We start from the raw sequence: 23,220 nt of genomic DNA on the forward strand, positions 1-23,220 counted from the left end.
GAACTTCTTTAAAAACTGAGAGTTTTAAGATAAAAAAAAAATTGGTTTTCCAAAGGTATTCTTTTGGATCCTTCCAGTTTTATCTGTGGGGATAGAATTTGACTAGTATTTTCTTGGATAAAAATACTCCCTCTGAATGGAGCTCTATCCTGCATGGAGCTCTTAACTCCAGCATTTTGAATTCTTAAGGAGTAATAATCAACCCATAAGAATGCATACTGCCTGAAGGCCTAAGAAAACCTGTTCAGACTCAGATCCAATCCCCATCATAGTATTTTTATTGAAAGCCTTTGGTGAAGCTTGTTTTGTAAATGTGTCTTTACAAACAACAACAACAACAATAACAAACCTTTTATTTTCACAAACTTGGGAAACAGCAAAATGGTACAGTTTGCTAAACAAAGACAAACTGGTTTTCTATGGGTTTTTACTTTTGACATTTTACTTTTGCACATCTCTCTCTATTAAAATCCTAATGTATTTTAACCCTTATCTAATACTGTTAAAGAAAATTCTCATCTCAGTGAAAATCATAGGATTAAAATTAGCATTATATGTCATGGTAAAGCATCAGATTTAATTATTAACTTACAACCAACTAAATACTCTACCTTAAAATTAAAAAAAATGTTTAGAAAAGTAACTGAAATGAGTTGTTCATTTCCTATCTACTGACAAATTTTACTTCAACCTTAGAAATCATAGATTTCTCTACACAGTGAGTTATTTCTTAAAATAGAATTTAACAAAATGAAAATGTGGAGAGAACACCACACACTAATTTTCTTTGAAGAAGCACAAATGCTCTCTTATAAAACTACTTATTATATAATTCTAACTAGAAGAGAGCAAGAGGGGAAAAAGAAAAACAGGCTGAAAAGCCAAGGGCTTTTCAGCTATGACCCTGTAAGGGCCTTGCTGTACTTTAGAAAGAAGACTTCTGCACCATTCACTTGTCTTCAGATTACACACACTGTCAGCTTCCTCCCACAAAAATGAAAGGGTTTAAAGATCCCCAACTTTCAGACTAACAATTTTTAGGAGGTACCATGTGTTATTAATAAGCTAACATTTACTCAAAATATATCTTGGCAAAAATTGTAAGAAAGTCATCATAAAATAATAAAAAAAAGTCATTTTGGGACAAGAAACACACATACATATAATCTAACATAGAAGAGTGAGATTTGGGGTCTTTTTACTTGCAGAAAAAATGTATACATATGTCTAAGTCCTAACATGTTAATATTTTCAATTTACCTAAAAGATCTGGTAGAAAAACAAATGCAGTCTATCATGCTTAATATATGATTTGTTTCACTTTACAGAGTACACTATTGTATCACTTTTCTGTGTGTGGGGACTGTAAGTGTCGGAGCTCAGGGTCTTGCTCTTGCTTGGCAGGTTCTCCACAGCTAAGCCATGTTTCCTGCTCTGTTTTGTACTGATCATTTCTGAGATAGGTTCTTATTTTCTGTCCAGGCCTGAGCCTGGACTGCACTTTCCCACTTTGACCTTTAGTCGTCCTGTTGTTGCTGGGATGAAAAGACATGCCATCACATCCAAACCCCTCCCTGGAGATGGAGTCTCATGGACTTTTCTCAGCTCCCACATAGCTTAGGATAACAGATGTACCCAGCTATAGTCAAGAAGGGATCTTGCCAACTTTTCTGCCACAGGTGACCTCAAACAACAATTCATTTTCAGACTCCCAACTAGCTAGGATTACAGGTGTGAGCCACCAGTGCCACCTGGTGAGCCACCTGGCTCACTTAGTTCTCTTCTGTCTTTAGAGAAAAGTAGATACACTGACTTGTGATGTTCATGTACATGCATGCCATTGTTGGAAGGGCACACATTCCATGGCTGGTAGCCTCATGTATACCCTAACTAACCTAGGGTCTCTCAGAAACACTGGGGTTAAGACGCCAGACAGGGATGTGGTCACCTGAAGGGCTACCTAGGGTGAGCAGACCTGCTGGTACGTTCATGTGGCTGGCAACACAGCGTTGGCTCTTCATAAAGGCTTCCCTGTATGGGGCTGCCAGAGCATCTTCAGGGTGTATGACAAGGAAAAGTGTCAATTATGAACTAACCTTGGAAATTATGTGACATCAGTTCTGCATTTCATTCATTACAAGGGAGTTCTAACATAGTCCACATTCAGAAGGGAAAAGGGTATTAGGCTCTACTATTGGAAAGAAAAGTGAAAAAAATTAATGTACTTTGATTTCTCCTCAGTGTTCAATAAACTATTAGCTATTTTAAGCACATATTAGCAAAAAGAGAGAAGGAAGGCATGAAGAGGTTTGAAGAGACTACTGAAGTCAGTATGTTTCCTAGGTTAATAACATTAACACTACAAAACTTAGAAACAACACGGAAAACAAATGGCTTGGAGGATCTCTTCTTGGTCTAAAAGAAAAATTCAGATTCTGAATTTTGTTTTGTTATTTTAAAATGTCTTCATCCACAGCAGTGACAAGTAAAAGACAAATTCCTAAAGCAATTTTTAAACTAAACAGCTTGCACAAAAAAAATTGCTATTCAAAACCAATTTCTCTTATAGTTACATTGTTTACCAACCAATAATAAAGGAACTCTGTAAAAATAATACACAATTCATAGCCCTCTTTCAAATTACTTGGGGAAGGTGGGTGGCTGGAAATTTCCAACCACAAATATAAAAACGCTTCTTAAGTCTTGAAAGAGCATCACATGAGTTTTCTGTCACTTAAGCACTGTGAGAAAACAAGAAAATGAGGAAAGCACATTGGGAAACAGATACCAAACTTTGACCTCTTGTGGCTTCTAGATGAAGCCAAAAGCCCTTGGATGGGAAGTTTGGATTCCACTGAGCACGAATCATGGAAAGATATGCAACACTACTGTTTTACTCATCTAACTCTTTTCAAAGAATTGAATGCCATAGCGCTGCCCACACAAGCTAACCAAAACCTTGAGTACACTACACTGGTTTGTGAGTGCAAAACCCTAATGGGTCTGGAGGGATCTGAGTTTATCCCAACACTGCTAAGCAAGGCCCACATCAGGGAACAACCCAAAGCATCCCACAGATTATACGAGTGGGATTCATGACTCATTCATGATTATTCATGATTAGTGAATATTTAACAGCCATTTTCAGGACACTTCCCAAGAAACTTGGTCCCTATCCAGCTACTATGGAACATTCACTATGTATTTGTTGAGCCACATTATATGTCAGGTAGAAAACAAGTACAAAGCAGCCGTTCCAAACTCAGCTAGCCTCTTCTCCCATTTCTTGCTAGGTGTGGCATGTTGGCAAGCTGTTCTGGCTCTCTAAGCTTCAGTTTCCTCGTGAATTAAGTGGGCCTGATGGCATTTACTTCCTAGTCCTGTTTGAGTTATTCCCTTGTACAACATAAGCATCCAATGAATGTCATTCCTCTGAGAGGTCCTGGCTTAGTGCCCTCCTCACACTCCATCAGCTCCCTCCATTATTTCACTCTGCACCTCCAATTTTTCTTTTGTAGCACCTTCTAGTTTCTCACTACAATTACTTTCTAGCTTGATGATATGATGAACATCTCTCCTCTCTTCCACTAGACAGAGACATTCTGATTTGTTTAGACACTCAACACCCAGAATAGTAGCATATGACAGGTGCTCAATAAGTGTTGAGCTAATAAATCACACCAAAAAATGAACATAATACAAAGATGAAAGAGCATTATCTTTCACTAAGGAGGTCACAGGTTAATGAAGTAGTTATTAATTCTAGCTGCTAGTCAAACTCAGTTGGGGTGTAATTTTCTTTCAATCTCAATACTTGATCCCACTCTGTAACAACTCCAGGAGAGTGAGCTGAAGGGATATCTGCCCAGTTTGTTTTATCTTTAAGGAGCTGTCTAAAGGACTTGCCATTCACCAAAGCAGTTTAAGAATACAGTGCATCTTGATCAATGTCACCCCTTTCAACATTCTCACCCACCCCTTCCAACACACTCCTTCCCTCACTTAACTTCAGGTTATATATTTGCAATTTATGAAAGCAGTTTATGTGTACAATGAATCTTGATCTGTGTCCCTAGTTCCAGCTTCAACCCACCCCTTAACTTGTATTTCTCAATTCTGTAGTATATGCAATGAATTCTTGCCTGCATTCTCCCCTCTTTCCCCTTCATTCTTCTATTCCTCTCCTCTTGGTTCCCTCTTGCAAGCACCCATTTCCTGGTACTTATTTTGTTGGCTCTGACTTAGTTTTATGTTTTTGTTTTTTTGCCAGTCCAGGGCTTGAACTCAGGGCTTAGGCACTGTCCCTGAGCTTCTTTTGCTCAAGGCTAGCACTCTACCAGAGCCCTACTTCCGGCTTCTTCTGTTTATGTGGTACTGAGGAATCAAACCCAGGGCTTCATGCATGTCAGGCAAGCACTCTACCACTAAGCCACATTCCCAGCCCTGACTCAGTCTTTTTAAAGAATAATATTATTTGCATTCTCTGTAGAGTCTATTATACTTGTTAATTCATTTGTTACCCCTTGCTTACCACCCAGTGGTTTACTTGTAGAACTATAGGGACATTCTTGCTACCACAAATGAGGGAAACCATGCAACCTGTGTTTCTCTGGGTATCTCTTACTTTGCTTAATACAATTTTTCCAAGTTTTTCCATTTCCTTATAAATAGTACAGTACCATTCTTTCTGATGGATGAGTTTAATTCCATTGTTTATATACACCACATTTTCTTGATCCATCTGTCCACTGAGGGGAATCTGGGCTGATACCTTATCTTGGCTATGGTGAATTGTGCTGTAATGAACATGGTTGTGCTGGTAGCTTTAGTGTGACATTGACTGTGCTCTCTTAGATAAATGCCCAGGAGTGGAACTGCTGGACCGTAGGGTAAGCTTCTGTGTTTATAGTCTTTTGAGGAACCTCCATACTGCTTTCCAAAGTGGTTAAACAAGCGTACATTTCTACCAACACTGTAATGTGTTGTCTTTTGTTTGCATGATTTTTTTTGTTTTTTTAAAGAGTACTCCTATCATCATAAATTATATAGGAAGGTGAGTTTGGAAAGATCACAGTTCCAGGCCAGTCTGGACAGAAAAGTCTGAGAGTCTAAATTAAGGGAAACATGCTGGGTTCAATAGCACACATCTATATTCCTAGCTATGACATAAAGCCTAATGTAGGATTGTGCTCTAGCTCTAGGTGTGTACATGAGCAGAAAGTGAGACCCTATCTTAAGAATAACCAGTGAAAAGAAGGGCTTAAAGATGTGGTACACTTGAAAGAATCACATGGAGCCTAGCACAGTAAGTATGGTAGTACACATTGGGGAAGTCTCCTTCCTCTCTGTGGCAAACAAGCTGTGGCAGGTAAAGGATCTTTAAACTGTCTATAACACAGATTGCTCCAGTGTCATCAATTAAAACAAAAGTTACTCATGCCATGTTTCCTATTTACTTGTTATTAAGCACCTATTATAAGGCATATATAAGGGGCTTCAGTTTGTGCATAAAATACCTCAAACTTTCATATTTAAATAATTGAGTATTTTCCATTTTCTTATTAAACTTGAGGAAATTGAAGATTCATGGAAATTATTTACTTGACATTAAGAACTATGACAAACCCAGCACTTAAAAAAACCTACAACTTTTCTTTTTCTAAAAGCATTGCAGTCCTTTACTATATTTCTTTATTTATAAATCGAATTTGTTTTTCCAAAGTCCAATATAAAGGCTCCTGTGAAGCTCCTTGTTTCTAAATTATCAATATGTTTTAATTGGTACACAACACACATATCTAACAGGGTATGATGCTAAGTGTAGCATTTGACAAATGATCATCAAATAAACTTGACCATGTCAGGAAAAAAAAGGAAACACAGCATAAGCCCCTCAAAAGCTTTCTGTGGCACTTTGTACTTATTTACTCTACTTATATCTGCAAAGAGCTAGTATCTAAAGGAATTTTTGAGGTTATTTGTTTATGTTGTCTTCCTAGGGGAGCAAAGGGGGAAATAGGAATGGAGGGAGCACAAGAATGGAGGGAGGAAAGCTGAACAAATACAGTCGTTGTATTCAATATACTGTATGTAAAAAACGAACTATGGACCTTGTGGACAGGGATGGGAAGGGGAAAATGGAGCAAAGCAAAGGAAGGGCTGACATTGTCCAAGAAACACTATACTCATTACTATACTCATGGACTTATGGAATTGTAACCCCTTTGTACACCTCCTTAAAATTAGCAATAAAATGTAAAATAAATTAAAAAATAATAAAGTGAAGCAAAAGCATAATTAGGTATATGATTAAGGCCAAAACTTACAACATGTGGTCACTGTATAACTATCATTGTCTACCTCAAGTAGATGTTAGTATTTTATTTTTTCTGAATATAAAGAAATCAGAAAATAGTATCAAGTAAACTGGGTACAAAATGTGTTGATAATTAATATTCTAGAATTTCTTGAGGCAAGGTGAGGGTCAAAGAAGACAAGAGACTATTATTCTTTCATGTAGGCTGGTAATTCCTAGCTTTGATGGACAAGGGGCTGGTAGTGGGGTAATAAAGCATCTGTGGGTTAAGTTTTGCTTGTTGGAGTTCCTTCCAACTCTATACTTCTAGAATAAATTAAGATGATCGAGTATTTACTGACCACCATAATGTGGTAGGCCCTTGATATATAATAGCTCATTAAATCCCTTCAACAATTCTGTAATTCTACCATCTTCATTTTACAGATGAGGAAAAAGAGATTAAAGAAAGTAACTAGTTCAAGGTTATACTCTGAGTGTGTTAGCAAGGATGAAGTCACAAATCTGCCCAACTCCTACTCTTTCCCTTACAGTCTACTGCTTTCCCCTCCCTAGGGAAGAATAAGCTTTAAGAAATGATTTCTTAGAGAAATGGCCTCTGGCAGGTGAGCTCTAACTGCAAAAATGACAAATAGGTATGAGCCAGATACCTTGAAACACATTTTGTTTCCAAGTTTCTCCTTCCCTATGGGGCTGGAGCCTACCTTTTCCCCTGGGTTGTTTACCTTAATTTGATTAGTTTCTTCTTATTCACTGTCAAAATACTTTTGTCTCTAAGCAGACAAAGTCACTCATCCAAAACTTAAAACACTTAGTAACAGAAGTTATGTGGTATCTTCTAGGACTAAAGAAAAGATACTAGTGGACAAATCTGTGGATGTCCAAATTTAGCCTTGACCTTCTTCTAAATGCCACAAGGGCCATGGTCAGTACTGATTATCAAATACAGGCAGGAAAAGGACAAGATTTCCCTGTGCTTAACTGAGACCGCTGAACCCCAGGATGACCAACCACACAGAGTTATTCAATATTTTATGTCATAAGATTGTCTAAGCATTCTGTTAAATTCTTAAAGGCTTAACAGAAATGCATGAAACTCATGCTTTTCTTCTTTTTGCTGTACAAATGCTGACAGGTTTTAGCTAAGCATAGAAGGAGAAAAAAAAGAGAAGCACTAAATTTCTTTTACCTCATCAAGTCTTTTATAAACAAACTTAACAAATAACAGAGACAAATCTGAAACATGTTATCTGATTTGGTAACTGCTTACCTTGGCCAGAATTATATATTGCTTTGACAGATTTCTTCACTTTCTGTAGAGCTGTTCTATCTTGGTCTAGAGCCTAAAAGAGAAAACAAAAGGAGGAAAAAATGATGTTGGAAAATTTGGAACATTTCTAAAAAAAAAAAAAAGTAAGAACAACATTCACAACTGCATTTGTTTTGCTGAGCACCAAAGCAAGTAGCAAACTGATAAATTAACAATGAACCATTTCAGAGACCAGTGTCCAGGCTTTGAATAACTGTGTTTATGAATAGATACGCAAGCAGTAGACAAGGCTCAGTTTATGTGAAATGAATCACATGGCAGCTTTTTAGTAAACATGAAAAGAAAGCCCAAGCCTTTGTATGGAATCCGAAGACTTCCTTCTCTCACAAGTTTATACAGTTTGGTAGGGAGAAGGGTAGATTTAAAATAAGAAGGTATGAGGCTCAAGGAACAAACACATCTATCATCTATTGATCATTTCAGCCAGGAAAAATATATTTAGTTGAGTTTAATAAGTAGAATTAACTTTTCTATAATGCTTTTAAATTTGAGAATTTCAGTGATAAAAATCTATTTTGTACAGCTACTTAACAGATAATAAAGACACTTGCAATGTAGCTGGGGCTGGCCTTTGATGTGTAATTTTCTTGTCTCACCTTCCTAAGTGTTGGGATTACAGTGTGTGCCAACAAACACAGTCACTGGTGATACTGTTACACTGTGTATTTTTTGTTATTGTTGTTGGTCGTGGGGCTTGAACTCTGGGCCTGGGCGCTGTCCCTCAGCTCTTCAGCTCAAGACGAGCGCTCTACCACTTGAGCTACAGCGCCACTTCCGGTTTTCTGGTGGTTTATTGGAGATAGGAGTCTCATGGTCTCTCCTGCCCGGGCTGGCTTTGAACCGTGATCCTCAGATCTCAGCCTCCTGAGTAGCTAGGATTACAGGCGTGAGCCACCAGCGCCCGGCCACTGTGTATTTTAACTGTGATTCAGGTGCTACTTTCTTTTGGCTTCTTTTCTTGAGACACCAGGTGGGTACATGGTCCCATGTTGGGATGCAGATCTTTTCTTCTGAGATTTCTAGGCTCTGGAAGAAGTATGTCCACATTCCCAGTGGCTCTAATTACTTCTAACTTATTTCCAAGGAAGTAAAAAAGAGCTACTTTCAGTTCATCTATCAGTTCAGCTTGAATGAGTAATAACTACATAAAGACAGGCTACTCAGACAGAAATTAATGTATGGGCTTTACTGTATGTGCATCTTTGGAGTTAATGACTCCAAATGAATGAAGAAACATGGAACATTTCAGTTACAGTATTTTACAAGATCATCTCACAACATCCTTTTTGGGGGTGCTGTGGAGGCAAAGTCTGAGACTTGATAGTGTTTTCTCAACTCATGCATAAACTAACTGATAGGGTGTAATTTACATACTTTTTTTTAAAGGTTATGAACAACATTTAATCTAACAGTTACAAATATAGTTAAATCTGAGTGACATTTTCTTTTTTTAAAAAACAAAACAACAACAGGTCTAGAGTTTGGCCAGTGGTGAAAGGAAAACAAATGAAAGACATTTCTAAGAGTCCCACAGCTTAGAGAGAGGATATTGTCCTTCAATCAAATAAGGTTCCCTCTAGAAATAATGTCTAAATGTGCCATTATAAGTTCCATTACAAGTGCCAGACAACTGTAATAACTTCCTATAACATGGCATATATGTAATATTAGAAAAGGTCTAAGAGAAAAATGGCACATATGTAGGTTATACAATGGTATTCTTCAAACCACTACAAGTATGATAAATTACACAGCTGCATTTACTCAAACTTGAAGTAGATCATGTCAAAAGGTACAAATGCTTGTAGAATAATGCTCATCCCTAGTAACAGAGTAAGTAGTAGCTGACTTGCTTTGAATTTGACAATACAGGAGCTTCACATCCTATGTGTAACTAAACAGTATGGATTTTAACCTAGGAGAGTATTTCCAACCCTAATATGGAGATGTTTTATTTCACACACAGCCCCAACAAGTTTGTTCATTTGAATTCTAGTCACAAAAAAACAGTCAGCTCAAAGCACTAGCTTTGAGTTGAAGAGCTGAGGGACAGCACCCAGGTCCAGAGTTCAAGCCCCACAACTGACCAAAAACACTAAGAAGAAACCAGCCCCCCCTCCCCCCAATGTAATGTGGAGAACTGGTAGCTAGAAGGATTCAGAAAAATTATAGGAAAGTCAAGTGCCGGTGGCTCACGCCTGTAATCCTACTCAGGAGTTTGAGATCTGAGGATTGCGGTTCAAAGCCAACTCGGGTATGAAAGTCTGTGAGACTCTTATCTCCAATTAACCGCTCAGAAAACTGGAAGTGGTGCTGTGGCTCAAGTGGTAGAGCACTAGCTTTGAGCTGAAGAGCTGAGGGACAGCACCCAGGTCCAGAGTCCAAGTCCCACAACTGACCAAAAAAAAAAAAAAAAAAAGAAAAATCATACAAGTGGGACATAAGGATGAAATATTCTTTGAGCTTATGCCACTGAGGGCAGGATATGAAACCTTTCCCCCAGACCAAGTAGTATCCCTTAATCACAGCAGTGTAGGAACTGCTAGTCTGAGACATGCACACAAATCTGGCCACCCCACTCCTAGCTTGGGGCAACTGTACTAGCTGAGTCCTCTGCCTGAACTCTCTTTCCCAAGCCCATAGATGATTGGCTCTTTTCTTCTTACATGGGCCTCACATTAAAAGCTTTTTTTTTTTTTTTTTTTTTTTTTCCTGAGAGGCTTTTAACAGACATCTTAAAACTGTGTATCCTTGGGCCAACGAAAGTTCCTTTCTAACACACATCATATGGTATTTTCCAAAGTCCTACCACATCCTGAAATGACTGATTGTGATTTATTTACTTTTATCGTATTTATCTTCTTCACTGGAAGAATGAAGTTTTTAAGACAGCAGGGGGCTGGGTAACCTCACAAATGCATTATGACATGAAACCTAAGTGATGTTATAAATGAACAAATACACGGACAATAAAGTAACAGTACAGAATCCTAAAGCTAAGTGGAAATAGAGAGAAATCACAGCTGCCTTTCAGGGAGGCCATCTCCTCGAGCCACCTCTACATTAATGTGCCTACAGAAGTGGCTAGTACAAAGCCCTGCACAGATCAGATGCTCAAAACCAGCAAGCAGGGCTGCACAGGCAGGTCATTGTAGAGTGCTTGCCTACCATGTGTAGAACTTGAGCACAGTCCTCCAAAGAGAGAAACAAAAAAGCAAACAATAACTGTCCTTAAGGAGGCTGGCTCTAAGAGTGAAATACCTGAAACCTAGGATTCCTATTCCTATTTCTTTAATGAATGGTTACTTGCTTGGAGAAAGTGGAAAAGGGAGAGAAAGAAAGAGGAAGAGAAGAAGAAAGAGGGAGGGGGAAGAAAGGGAGAAAATATTCTTTTGTTTATGTTGCTTTTAGCTGTATTGAGAGATCATTAAAAATTATGGGTATTGAGTATACACACATGCATGTGCTCTGCTGGGGATTGAACCCAAGGCCTTGCACATGCCAAGTATAAATTACAGTAAAGAAAACATTTTCTAATATGGGTTATTCTTTTGCTAGGGAAGACAATTTTGGCTGAATTTTAGTTCATGTTTCTTGTTGGACAAGCCTGAGATCTGGGGGAAGGAGGAAGGATTGAGTAGTGTGTTTAGGCTTCAGGAATGATTGCCTGATTTTACTCACAGAAAGGCCTCAAGGACCAAAGAGTGGCAAGAGCGGCCTTACAGCAACTCTATAAATTATCTACTGTGAGGCCTCAAATATAACAGAGATGTTATCTTTGTTAGTTTCACAATTACTATGAGTTGAATGAGGTTGCTCCATCAGGGGAAAATGATTCACCTAAAATAAAACTTGATTTGCATAACACAGCAAAAATGGAAAGTTGATGTGTCATATACAAATACAAGATTTAAGTTGTTTATGGGTACCTCTGTAAATTATAAAAAGTGTTATGAACACTCAAGCATCTGCTGCACACACAGAGACTGCAGCCACAGACATTTAATACCTTCTCTTGTATCTATTGCTGAATGGGGTAGAATGTGACTCCTGGACAGTAAAGATTTGTAGATGAAATGGGATTAGGATTTCCTAATTCACATTTAGGTCCCATGACAAAGATTCAATGTACCACTTTCAGTAATACATCTGGAATGACTCTAAGGATCTAATACATACAAATAAAGTTTTCACCAAGTTATCAAGTTTCTAAGCCTAAGAAAGGCATTACATAAAACTGTAACTGACTAAATTTGCTTTCTCATGTAGATAAACATAAATTACTTATCACTTACACCTCTGAAGGTAGAGATAATGGGAGGCTCAGAATAGGATTTAACAGATCAGTTAAGTGATTTTCTAAGTATCTAGAATTAAACAAGTATAGGACATAATCTGTACTTCATAATGCTGCTGTTTATTTCTCCTGTACCACTTGTTCTAAAACTTTGCTGCTTAGTCCAATGATAACTTGAGGGAAGTGGCATCTTACTAAGGCAAAAATTGCAGTGATTTCTTTGTTCAGGTGATATTTGAACAAACTCACTTTCTAACTTCCCCAGGGCTCATCATGGTTCCAATGGTCTCCAAGCCCCATCTACTTTGGAAGGTCAGGACATTTATGATGTATTAATGACGAGACTATTTTATGTTCCCTGTGAATGCTGAGGATCTGGATGAAGCCTATTTTCCTCAAAGAACTCCCTTAAGCTCAGGTCACAGGAAGCCTTTAGTCCTCCTTATCCTTCTCTCCAACAAGTAAAAGTTATGTGTGAGGGGATCTGGAGGTTCAAAATGCACAGAAAGAATCCCGGGCAGGATCTGCAATACCAGACCTCTAACCTGACTGCCTCTCACTTGTGGGTTCCTAGCTTCCGAACAAGGACATCTAGAAGACTAGTGCAGTCTCTTATGACTCTGATTTTCTCTAAATTGAGTATTTTCAAGTCCCAAGATATCATCCTTCCATGTCAATTTTCTTGGTATGCTACATTTTGTTTTAAATAAAAGAAATATTAACTTCAAAACTGGAGTACAATTAGCAACATAATCCTGGGGAAGGCTCTTATAGTTAAGGTTTCTATGCAATGAAAGAATCAATCATAGCATTGATCCGAATTCCAGTAACCTTGGCATTGCTTTTTTGTACTTCTGTTCTCTAGAAATTTTCTTAAAAGTCCAAAACCTTACGAACCTTACAAGAAAAACATTACTACTGTCATTTTAATAGACATAGATATTGGATCCGAAGGTAGGGGTCCAGAGTCTAAAAGCTAGTACAAAATAAAAACTGGTTTGTTTTGTTTTTTCCAATAGATTTTTTTATAGTGAAAATACCATACAGAGGGGTTACAATTACATGGGCAAGGTAATGAGTACATTTCTTATCAAGCATTGTTGCCTCCTCCTTTGTTTCCCCTTCCCATCCCTTCCCATCTTCCCCCAACCCCCCCCCCCCGCACCCCTTTGTTTTGTTTTGAACTCTTGCTTATCTCCAAAGTCTGTGCTCCTTCTACCACATCTGTGTCTCTACCTAATACCAGTTCTTGTGGTGCCCAAGTGTACCACACATTGAGCTTCTTATAACGAGCTGGTTCATCTCCCTCTCTTGCTTCTGAGCACCAAAGTTTGAAGGAAAGATAAAATCTAACCTGCCTGCAAGTGACTTCTGCTGACTTGGGACTTCAGGTTTCTTGCTTTATTCAGCAAAATGGGCCTCACAGGTGCCAACTGAAGGTGGATCTCTGGTCACTACTAAGCAATACTTTTCAAGAAAGCACGAGTTTGAGAGAGGAGATGAAGAAATTCCAGTGACACGTGTTCATGAAAATGGTAACTAAAAATGAAGGGCTGACTCTCATGAAAATAAAACTTGAGTAAGTTTACCAACCAGCCAAATGAATTAAGACAGCAGAGCTCCTGTACTGAGGCCTACAGAAAACTGAGAGATGCTGCACTCTGGGAGAAATAGTTCATAAGTCTGGAAAACACTACATTGCTAATAACTATGTTTTTCTCTTGAGTTTACTCAATGTGTATTAAAGTATCAAAAACTGGGGTTCTTTAAAAAATATTATACTTAATAACCAAGAAAGTTCCAATTAAAATGAAAATTTCCAACTAAAAGTATGTTTATGTTTAGTTCTGTACATCTGCAATATTTGTTGGGTCTTCAGTAGAAAACTGAGCTAAAAAAGTCTAATTAAACACCAAAAATTATACTATATCATCAGCTAGAGAAGTTTCGTAATTTTCTAAGGCTGACAACGGATACTATAGGGAAAAAGATAAATGACTGCAATCAAATTCATAGAACCAGAACAAGGTTTTTAAAAACTGAGAGAAAAATAATTATAATAAAAACTACAGACTATGGTTGACATTGCTATCATATGATATTTTTAACTTCTACCGTGGTCATAGAAATGCAGGACTGAGAGAGTAAAAACACTAATGAAATAAACTACAAATAGCAAATGCATGCAAATAAGTCCAACCAACTGATAATTGTAAATTCCAGATAAAATTGTCATGTGATGCCTTTGGAATTTTTATAAAGCTATAAAAAAAAGTAGAGGGGAAACGGAAAGAACAATAATGGAGACATTTCTGAGAAATGGTCATAATTTGTTAATAGACAAAGTCACAAAACTTGTTTACATCTGAGATACTCATCCCATTCCTGAGGGTTCTTCCCAATACAACTGTTGACATTCCCTCAGTAATAGAGAAAAATACTGTTATCAAATGTTTTACATTATTGTAGATAGAGGTTTATATAAAAGTCAGAAATAACCTAAATCCAACAACAGTGAAATGGTAAAGTACAAACAGTAGGGTTTATTATGCAGTTACTAAAAATTATATTTCCAACGACTAAAAAGAATAGCATTTAATTTGACTATTAGGTGATGTTGTGCACATTTAATGAAATGCCATCATTTAGAAAGTAAGTCTAGAAAAAAGTAAGTCTAGAAAGACACACAGAGATGTCTAAAAGCTGCTGCTGATTAGGAAATATCCTTTTAAAATAATTTCCATATACAATATTACAAAGTGAAAACTCTTAAGACATAAAAGATTTTTAGGTGTTTTAGGTGTTTTGTAATTCATGTAATGCCCGCTTTTCCATCACAGTTTCAAAAGACCCAGTGACATGTTAACTTTCATAGAGAATGGAGGAGAAATAGTACATCCGCTCAGTAATTTCTGTGTCGCTTGGCAAATTGTACATTTAAAAAATTAGTAGAATATTGTGTTTCAAGAGCTCCTGTCTAGGGCCAAGAAGAAAACTGTAATCACAGCAATTACCTTGTGAACCTCTAATTTCTGTTGTAGCTCTAAAGTTTGGAGTAGTACACCCACCCACGAACACTAGGGCTTTTTCATCTAGAAGCAATTTCAGTCTATTCTTGAGAAAATAATAATTATAGGTACAGCAAGGTATTTAAAGACAAAAAATAGTCACAAAACACCACTGCCATGTTATAACACAGGGAGTATTCCTTTAAAATATTGAAACCTAGACCAGAAAGAAGTTCCCCAAGTTCTATCTTCTTGGGATTGGAGGAATTTACCAGGAGCCACCTCAGAAGAGTTTTGCTGTGAGACCAGAAACTACTGAGCTAGTTGGCCTTTTAACTTCTGGACAGTTCTAAGATCCTATTAAAACTATATGAACTAGTCCTGACCCAATGACTCAAAATGTGGGGTGAATGGCACATACTCATTTATGTTAGCTCATCAATTTTTATTGCAGATGGAGAAGCACATTAACTACCAAATAGATGCCAGAATTTAAGGATAATGGTTTATAGCCTGGAACCTAGGATCAAACTGCCTGTGTCAAATCTCAGCTTCAGTACTTACTAACTAACCTACATGATTTGGACAGGGTAGATAACCTAGAGATGTGGTTTTCTCATCTGTAAAAAATGGGACATTTATAGTAACCAATCTCACAGCCATATAGATTAAATGAAAATCCATGCACATAAAGAGCTTCCAATGGTACTTGGTACTGTACAGAGCAAGTCCTCAACAAATGTTACACGTGGGTACAGGCTCTGATATTGTTGGTGGTACTGTTTTCATGGTTTTTGGGAACAGAGAGTTTGCAAGAAAATTTTTATGTGGACGAAAGAACTACTGTGGAAGGAAAAGAAATGACACAGACAAAACTTTCAATTCAAGCTAGCTGTTTACATTGGTTATCTCCCTAGAATGTACACAAGACAATTTGCTGCAGTGTGATAAAAGTATTAAGACTTTTGTTGGTAAGCCTTATGTAATGTAATTATACAGTATTAGTGCTGAGAATATATGTAGGGGTCCATATATAAAGATGAAATGTATGCTGAAGATATTGAGAAACATGCATGAAAATTTGAAAACAATCTTTCTACTAATGAACACAAGATAACATATGGTTCTACTTCTCTTAAGTATTTCATTTTCTTAAAGTATTTTAGATAAAAATCATCAAGATAAAAACATTCTGGTCTCATCCACACAGATTAGTTCAACAAATATTTTATGAGGGCATTCCATGCTTACAGCATTGTAAGAAAGGTGAACTAGTCCTGACCCAATGACTCAAAATGTGGGGTGAATGGCACAACCACAGGCCAGTGGCTATCTGCTGTCCATACAGGGAGACAGTGATACCACTGCCCAATGTCCAAGATGCTAACTTTTTTCTTAAACAGTGCAACCAACCTATAACTCTGAACTTAAGACTATTGCATAGCATTAGATGGGATTCATATTATTAAAAACTAAAACAATGTTTATATTAGCTTGTCATTTTCAAGAGTCCATGCCTGACTTTCCCAAACGCTCAAAATATCATCTTTCCTTTCCAAGGAAATTAACACTCTAGAGAGACAATGTAATTTTGTCCTAAGCCTAAATGGATAATAAGTGTCTTGAAACTCATCTTCCAAAAAAATATTTAATTAAAGTATTTGTTCACAGGTATCCCCGTATGCTTAAACATATGTTGCTAAGTACAAATAAAAATAAGTATTTTGGCATGAGGGTTTGCTTAGTTCCCAGCAACACACTCTCTCTCTCTTCCTCTCTCCTTCCCACCCCCTATTGCTTCCTTACCACAAACGCTTGTCTTACTGGTAAAAAGAAAAACTCTATAGGAGTTTGTTTGGTTTTCTAAACAAAATACTGTGCACTCTGGAAATTAAAAAGAAAGTTACACTCTCAAGCACTATTTCCGTCTTCCTGTTTCATGAGCAGCAGTATGTCCTTATTTTCACTTGCACCTCAGCAGCAACACACTGATGTGTCATCTGTTTCCCATACATTGCTGTTGTTGAAAGTCAGCTTCATGGCCAGTTCTCCCACTTTCATAAATAAGTAGAGGTATTTATTATTGTGGAAAAAAGTTGCTTTTAATGATGAAACTCTCAAATTGTATTTGTTCTTAAGCATGATTATGACATACCAGTAGGCACCAATACTTTTAGTGTATTAATAATCATGATGCCCTTAAGTCATAATACCAATAAAAAGTCTTAAGTAAATGTCATAAAGATGTAACTAATGCTCCTGCAAATTACATTTCTGTGCAATTTCAGATAATGGTCAACTCAAAGTACAAGCCTTTGAAAAGGTTCAATGGCTAATGTGTAATGTCCCACCTTTCTCCCTCCCCAACTTCTTTCTGGTCCTTAACACATCCCCAGTCATACAAGCTCCTAGATCGAATACCCTGTAAGCAGGGATATACACAGCCCTTGGGGCTTACCGATGAAGAACTACTAGAGGAGGACAGGGATGAGGTATTTGACTTTGCCTAGAAGCAACAATTGACATTATCTACCACTGCTGTTTCCATAAATGTAAGTCTTCCTCCTCACCAGCAAAGAAGTTTTCTATACATCAAACTTCTGAAATTTAACCCTATTTCCTCAAGATACACATGAATAACTTTGGAGATGTTTTCCTTAGTAGTCAGGTTTTTGTGTTTCATGAGAATGAGTGCTTTGGTACCAAGCATGGTCGCTCTCTCTCATACCCCTAGCTCTGGGTGCATGCTGCCAGTATACCAAGCTTACCTGAAACATGTGCACAGAGTATTTGGAAAGAAATTCCAACTATGCTCTGCAAAATCCTTCAGATGACAAATTTCCAGGGGCACATTATCCCAGAGAATATTGTGGAGGAACAGAGAAAGGCTTCTGACCTTGGGGATCATGATGGGCCATTTTAGTCACATTTACTAGTAATTAGACATAGAATGTCTCGAACACATGCTTCTTTCTAGTGTGACTCTTGGGGATCTGAACAAAAATGTATTCACTCAGAAAGGTAGCAAGTAGGAAATTTTATAAAATAACAAATAGTTGAATAACAAGAAGGCTTTTAAAAATTTAGTTTTCTTCAGACATAGATATAAAACAGCTTGTAAATTATATTTTGAAGACTGAATTTTTATTGTAAAGGAGAAGACAGATTTCCTCTAAATGATTTCTTTGTTGCTGGGAATAAAATGAAAGAAATATTAATGGCTTAAGAAATAGTTTCCATTTCTAATACCAACACTAAAAAACTGGAGCTGAAGACTGCTAAGGGAGCATCCTTTCTTATGATGCATAATTTCATATAATTAACTGCTTTACAAATATCCATGCTTGTAATACAGTAAAAGGTTAGGTTAAGTAGACCTGCCTTGGGAATCTGAAGGGGCCCAAAACAGTAATAACTAAAGACATCTTTAGGTAAAGTTATCTAGCCCTACACTAAAATATAATCCAGCTATTTTGGTGCCATGTAGCACAATGGCAAGTTTGTAACCCAGAGATCCTCCACATTACTTTTCTAAAGTGAGTAAATGGTCCTCTCATTATTCAATGACAAGATCTTTTTTGGACAGACAAGCAGTTCAAACCTAGCTACAGTGGAACTGCAATTAATTATGCATAATTTGGCTAAGGTTTCACCAAGCTCTGCTCTGGAGGCCTTGAAATGAACAGTAGTACTTTATGATGAATATTCTATTCCACATTTGTTGTTTTAAGGACTTTTATCTACTTAAAATATTCTTAACTTTGAAAACTAGTCATTTCTCTACACCTGTGGGGGACTGGTTTTAGGATCCTGAGGATACTCAAGGCCATCACGTATTATTTGCATGTAACTGGTGCATATTCTTTTGTATATTTAAGTAATTTCAAGATTACTTACAATATCTAATACAGTCTAAATGCTACATAAACAGTTGTTACTTGAGCTGTGTTATAGTGATACAAGTCCCAGCTACTTCTAATGCTGAGGTGGGAAAATAGGAGTTTGAGGCCAGTCTGGACAACATAAACGAATTCATCCCCAGAACAGTTGTTATACTAATTTGTTTAGTGAATAATGACAAGAAAAAAATGTGTATGGTCAGTACGGGCATAGGGTTTATTTTTCTCAACTATTTTCAGTCCATATAGACAGAAACTGAGGAACAGAGGGCAAACAATGTTCACATACTATTACTTCCCAAAATTTATGTCCTACTAACCCAATGCTGAGTAAAAAATTCCAGGAACTCAGTAAGTTTGGAATGCTTCACACTAACTATACTTATGTTTTAAGATTCTAAGAGCATTAATTTAAAAAGCCCACGAGACTCTTACTTTATGTTTAAGATTTCATGCTTTGTTTAACCATAGTATTTCCCAACTTATTTGGATTCAAAGTATATCATATCACCCCCTGCCTCAGCCTTGCCATTTCATGTATAAGTATCTATTAATCTCAGGGGTCTGGGTGCTGTCCTTGAGCTTCTGCACTCAAGGTTAGCACTCTACTGCTTTGAGCCACTTCCAGTTTTCTGGTGGTTAACTGAAGGTTAAGAGTCTCTTAGACTTTCCTGCCTGGCTGGCTTCAGACCTTGATCCTCAGATCTCAGCCTCCTAAGTAGCTAAGATTATAGGCATGAGTCACCAGGCTTAGAATCAGAACTAGTTCTTTGAATGATTGTTTGGGCAACACAGATTTGGATCACAATATTCAAGAAAATCTGTTAGTTCAACCAGAGAATATAAATGGATAGTATTTTACATAGTACAGATATCTTTTACAAAACTTTTAATTGTGGTAAACCCAGGCTTACATCTGTAATCACACCTGCAATTCCACTACTCAGAAGACTGCAATCTGATGATGGCAGCCCAGGCAGAAAAGTCCTTGGGACTGTTTCTAATTAACCAGTAAAATGTCTGATTGGAGTTGTAGCTCAAGTGGTACAATGCCAGCTATAAGTAAAAAAGCCAAATGAAAGTGCCAGGTCCTGAGTCTAAGCAAGCCCTTATACTGGCATAAAAAAAATTAACTTGGAAGTCTTGGAATAAAAATTCACAAGCCTTTCCTTTCCTATATAATGCCTTGACTGAGCTGAGCTCACTTTTTCCCAGTATTAACCACAAGTAAAGCCTAACAAGGAGACACAATTTGAGGTTCTACAGTTTCCACTGAAGTTCAAGGCCCAGTGAGTCAATGATGCCTGGTCCCAGTGTCACAAGATCTCCTGTGGCTGCCACAGGTAACTGTTGCCCTGGTAACAGTTCTAGGATGGAAAGAGAGTGTTAGGTCATGCACAGGATGTTTGAGGAGAAAATCAGCCACCTGAGCCTACTTCCTCTATTAAGAGCGTGACAGAGGAGGGCTGCCAAAAACAGTTCCTATTTATACCTGCAACCCTGGAATCCTTAAAACACAGCCATCCTCAACGCACTGAATACGTTATACAATCTAGCTATGAAGCCTTCTAGATTACCTCCCCCAAGCTCAAGTTCCATGGACAGATCAGTATTCAGTATAGCCTTAACTCCTTTCCAACTATTTCACCAGAGTACTATGGAAACAATACAGTTGCCTGAATCCTGACGCCGCAGGAGTTGAGGCTGTGCCTCTGAATGACTCTGTGTATGGGTGTGTCTCCTAATCTCTCTAGGATTGAAAATCTTCAGCCTACAGTTGATGGGTAAATGGGAGGATCAGAGATGGAGCTAGCTGTCTGACACAATCAGGTACTCAGTAAATAGTACTTGTTCTTAGAAGGCATCTTCACTGTCACTGCCTCAGATGTTCTATTCAAATGCAGTTTCTAGTTCTCACAGTAGATACCCTAGTATGTGGGAGTTGATTGACTTGTTGATTTCCCCAAACATTAAGAAATGCCCTTGTCTTAATTTCCATGTTTCTTACTATGTTCCCCCCTACCTTTCAATTTGGGGATAAGTGGCAGGGATTCTCTTCCCCTATGTTCCTTATGAATCCCCAAAATAAAATTTCAGAAGAAAATCTGACTTTTTGCTCATGCTTTTTGTTTGCTTGTTGTAGGAATGGGGGGAAAAAAGGAAACTGTAAAAAAAAAAATTTAAAGTCCCCGCAGATTATGTTTCACAAAATCTATGACCTAAGTTGATTTGATAACAATTTGCCTGTAATTAGGGGAATTTAAAAATGACTCAGTCACTAAAAGGGACTGGATTTTTCCTTCATGCCTTGGGATTACTAAATATCAGATAATGTCCCTTAGGATTTCCCCAGTCACTACTTGCTCCCAACAAGCTTCAAACATTCTCCTAGTTTCCACTTCCTTTAAATCTGACTCCTTTTATTTTAGCTAATAACAGAAATAATTTCTCATGAGTCATTGCTACGGAAAAAGAAAGTCTTCAAGTGAATGCTTAAATGTTTAAAATTCATGTCCCACTCTCACTAGTCCTATTCTGTGAAAGTACCGTGATATCATTCAGAGATCAGAGACTCTCCTGCCCACTGGCTTTTCACCCGAGAGACAGATGGGCAAACTAAACAATTTCAAAAGCAGGGCTCCAATCTAGTAACTCCTCTATGGGTTGCTAATGACTACACAAAAATTTCACACAAAAATCAACCTGAGTAATAAATATGGTTCTTTAATAGCCAACCTAATGAATTTACATCTTACAACTGCTCGCTAATTAGCTATGCATCACTGCCTTCTATCACTGTTACACACTTTAGAGTTTCTGAGAAAGAAATTACAAAAGGCTAGATTAATTTTAGACCAATTTCATTTGTATTTACAAGGCAGGAATTCCAACACTAGCAAATTCTATGTTTTTGGATAGTTCTTGTGAGGACAAAAAATTCCCAAGTCTTTCAAATTAACCACATTTATCCATTAGCCATTAGCTACCCTAAGACTAATAAAAAATATGTGACTCCCATCTCTTAAAATGTATTTTTAAAGATGGGGAAGATTGATAAGGATGTAACAAATATGGAGAAAGATAATTATTCTTGTTTTCAGCAGTAGTACTGGGGCTTAAATTCAGGGAATTGTGCTTGTTAGGCTAGCACTCTACCACTTGAACCAGGCCTCCCAGCTCCCATTTCTGCTGGTAAAATAGAGATGAGTCTAGCAAACTTTTCTGTTCTGGTTGCCCTCAAATCACAATCCTTCCAATATCAGTCTCCTGGGTTAGCCAGGAATATAGGGGTGAGTCAGTTATCACCATTCATAATTAATCACGTACTCACAATAAACACTTGAGGAATTAATAAAGTGAGTATGATTAATAGGTATAAAAGTTTAAAAACAAATATTACAACTACTATAAAAACTTAGCATTAATAAGACACAATATAAACTGCATATTTTTCCTTAGTTAAAGACCAGCACATAAGGAAAATATTTCATAAATAGTTTTCATGTTTCTGTTGCTGCTTAATGAAAAGGAGTCAAACAGTTTTATTCATTGTCTTTTTCAGTAAACATTTGGGATTAAAAAAAAAAACCAAGTAAGTATGAAGAAAGTGGTCACTGATGTCAACTGGAATTCCTAGGTCATCAAATGCCTTTAGTATTTAGCCTGGAAAAACCCTTCATTTTCCATGATTCATGCTAGAGAATAAAGACTATCACAACATTTTGAAAATATTTATAAAATAGGCTACATTGGACATTCCCCCTCTGAGCTTTAGAAGAACAGCTGTCAAATATAGTTTATCTTCAGATGCATCATTAAATGTTTCAAATTTTTGTCTTCAACAGAAGGATAAACAGAGAGGCCTGTTCCCTGACAAGATTTCCTTGAATGACATGCTAATAAAAAATGCAAGTCAGTGGAAGTCTTGCCTCACTGTACCACAGTTTGCTACATTCCAAACAAAGGTCTGCTGTGCACCAAGACAAAAGAAATAGCTCCTCAAAGTTACCCTTAAACCCTTTTCCTTGACATTTTTTCTGCTTTTGTATGATGTGGAAGCAATGAAAAAAAATCCCTTCCAATACTTAACACACTTATTAACATGAATAGCTCCTACTTACTTGGCAAATAGTGTCTGATTATGTTGTAGATTACAACACCCACCTTCAAAAAGTGCCAAGTCAAACATCAGATTAGACACAGCCAGGTTTTTATTGCCAGGAACAACACTTTTCTTTCTCTGGCTGGACCAGAGAAGACAGTTTGATCCAGCAACCCATAATGTAGCAGGAGAAAAGAAAGATGATGAGCTGGGCCAGTTAGTTGGATACTACCTTCTCAGGAACTTAAAGGAGAAAAAAGAAAAAATG

At 37.4% G+C, this 23,220-nt stretch overlaps 1 protein-coding gene across 8 annotated transcripts in view; it reads right to left on the reverse strand.

Moving 5' to 3' along the window:
- Window positions 1–23,220, reverse strand: part of Asap1 (ArfGAP with SH3 domain, ankyrin repeat and PH domain 1) — a 299,332-nt gene that overhangs the window by 123,401 nt on the left and 152,711 nt on the right. For all 8 annotated transcript variants that reach the window (XM_069991415.1, XM_069991412.1, XM_069991407.1 and 5 more), the window contains one exon: window positions 7,587–7,659. In XM_069991415.1, the coding sequence (XP_069847516.1) occupies window positions 7,587–7,659 (73 nt within the window). The remainder of the gene's footprint in view (window positions 1–7,586; window positions 7,660–23,220) is intronic.

This window comes from Dipodomys merriami, unplaced genomic scaffold, assembly GCF_024711535.1.
Source record: "Dipodomys merriami isolate MVZ:Mamm:240054 unplaced genomic scaffold, mDipMer1.0.p SCAF_4, whole genome shotgun sequence".
Lineage (NCBI taxonomy): Eukaryota > Metazoa > Chordata > Mammalia > Rodentia > Heteromyidae > Dipodomys > Dipodomys merriami.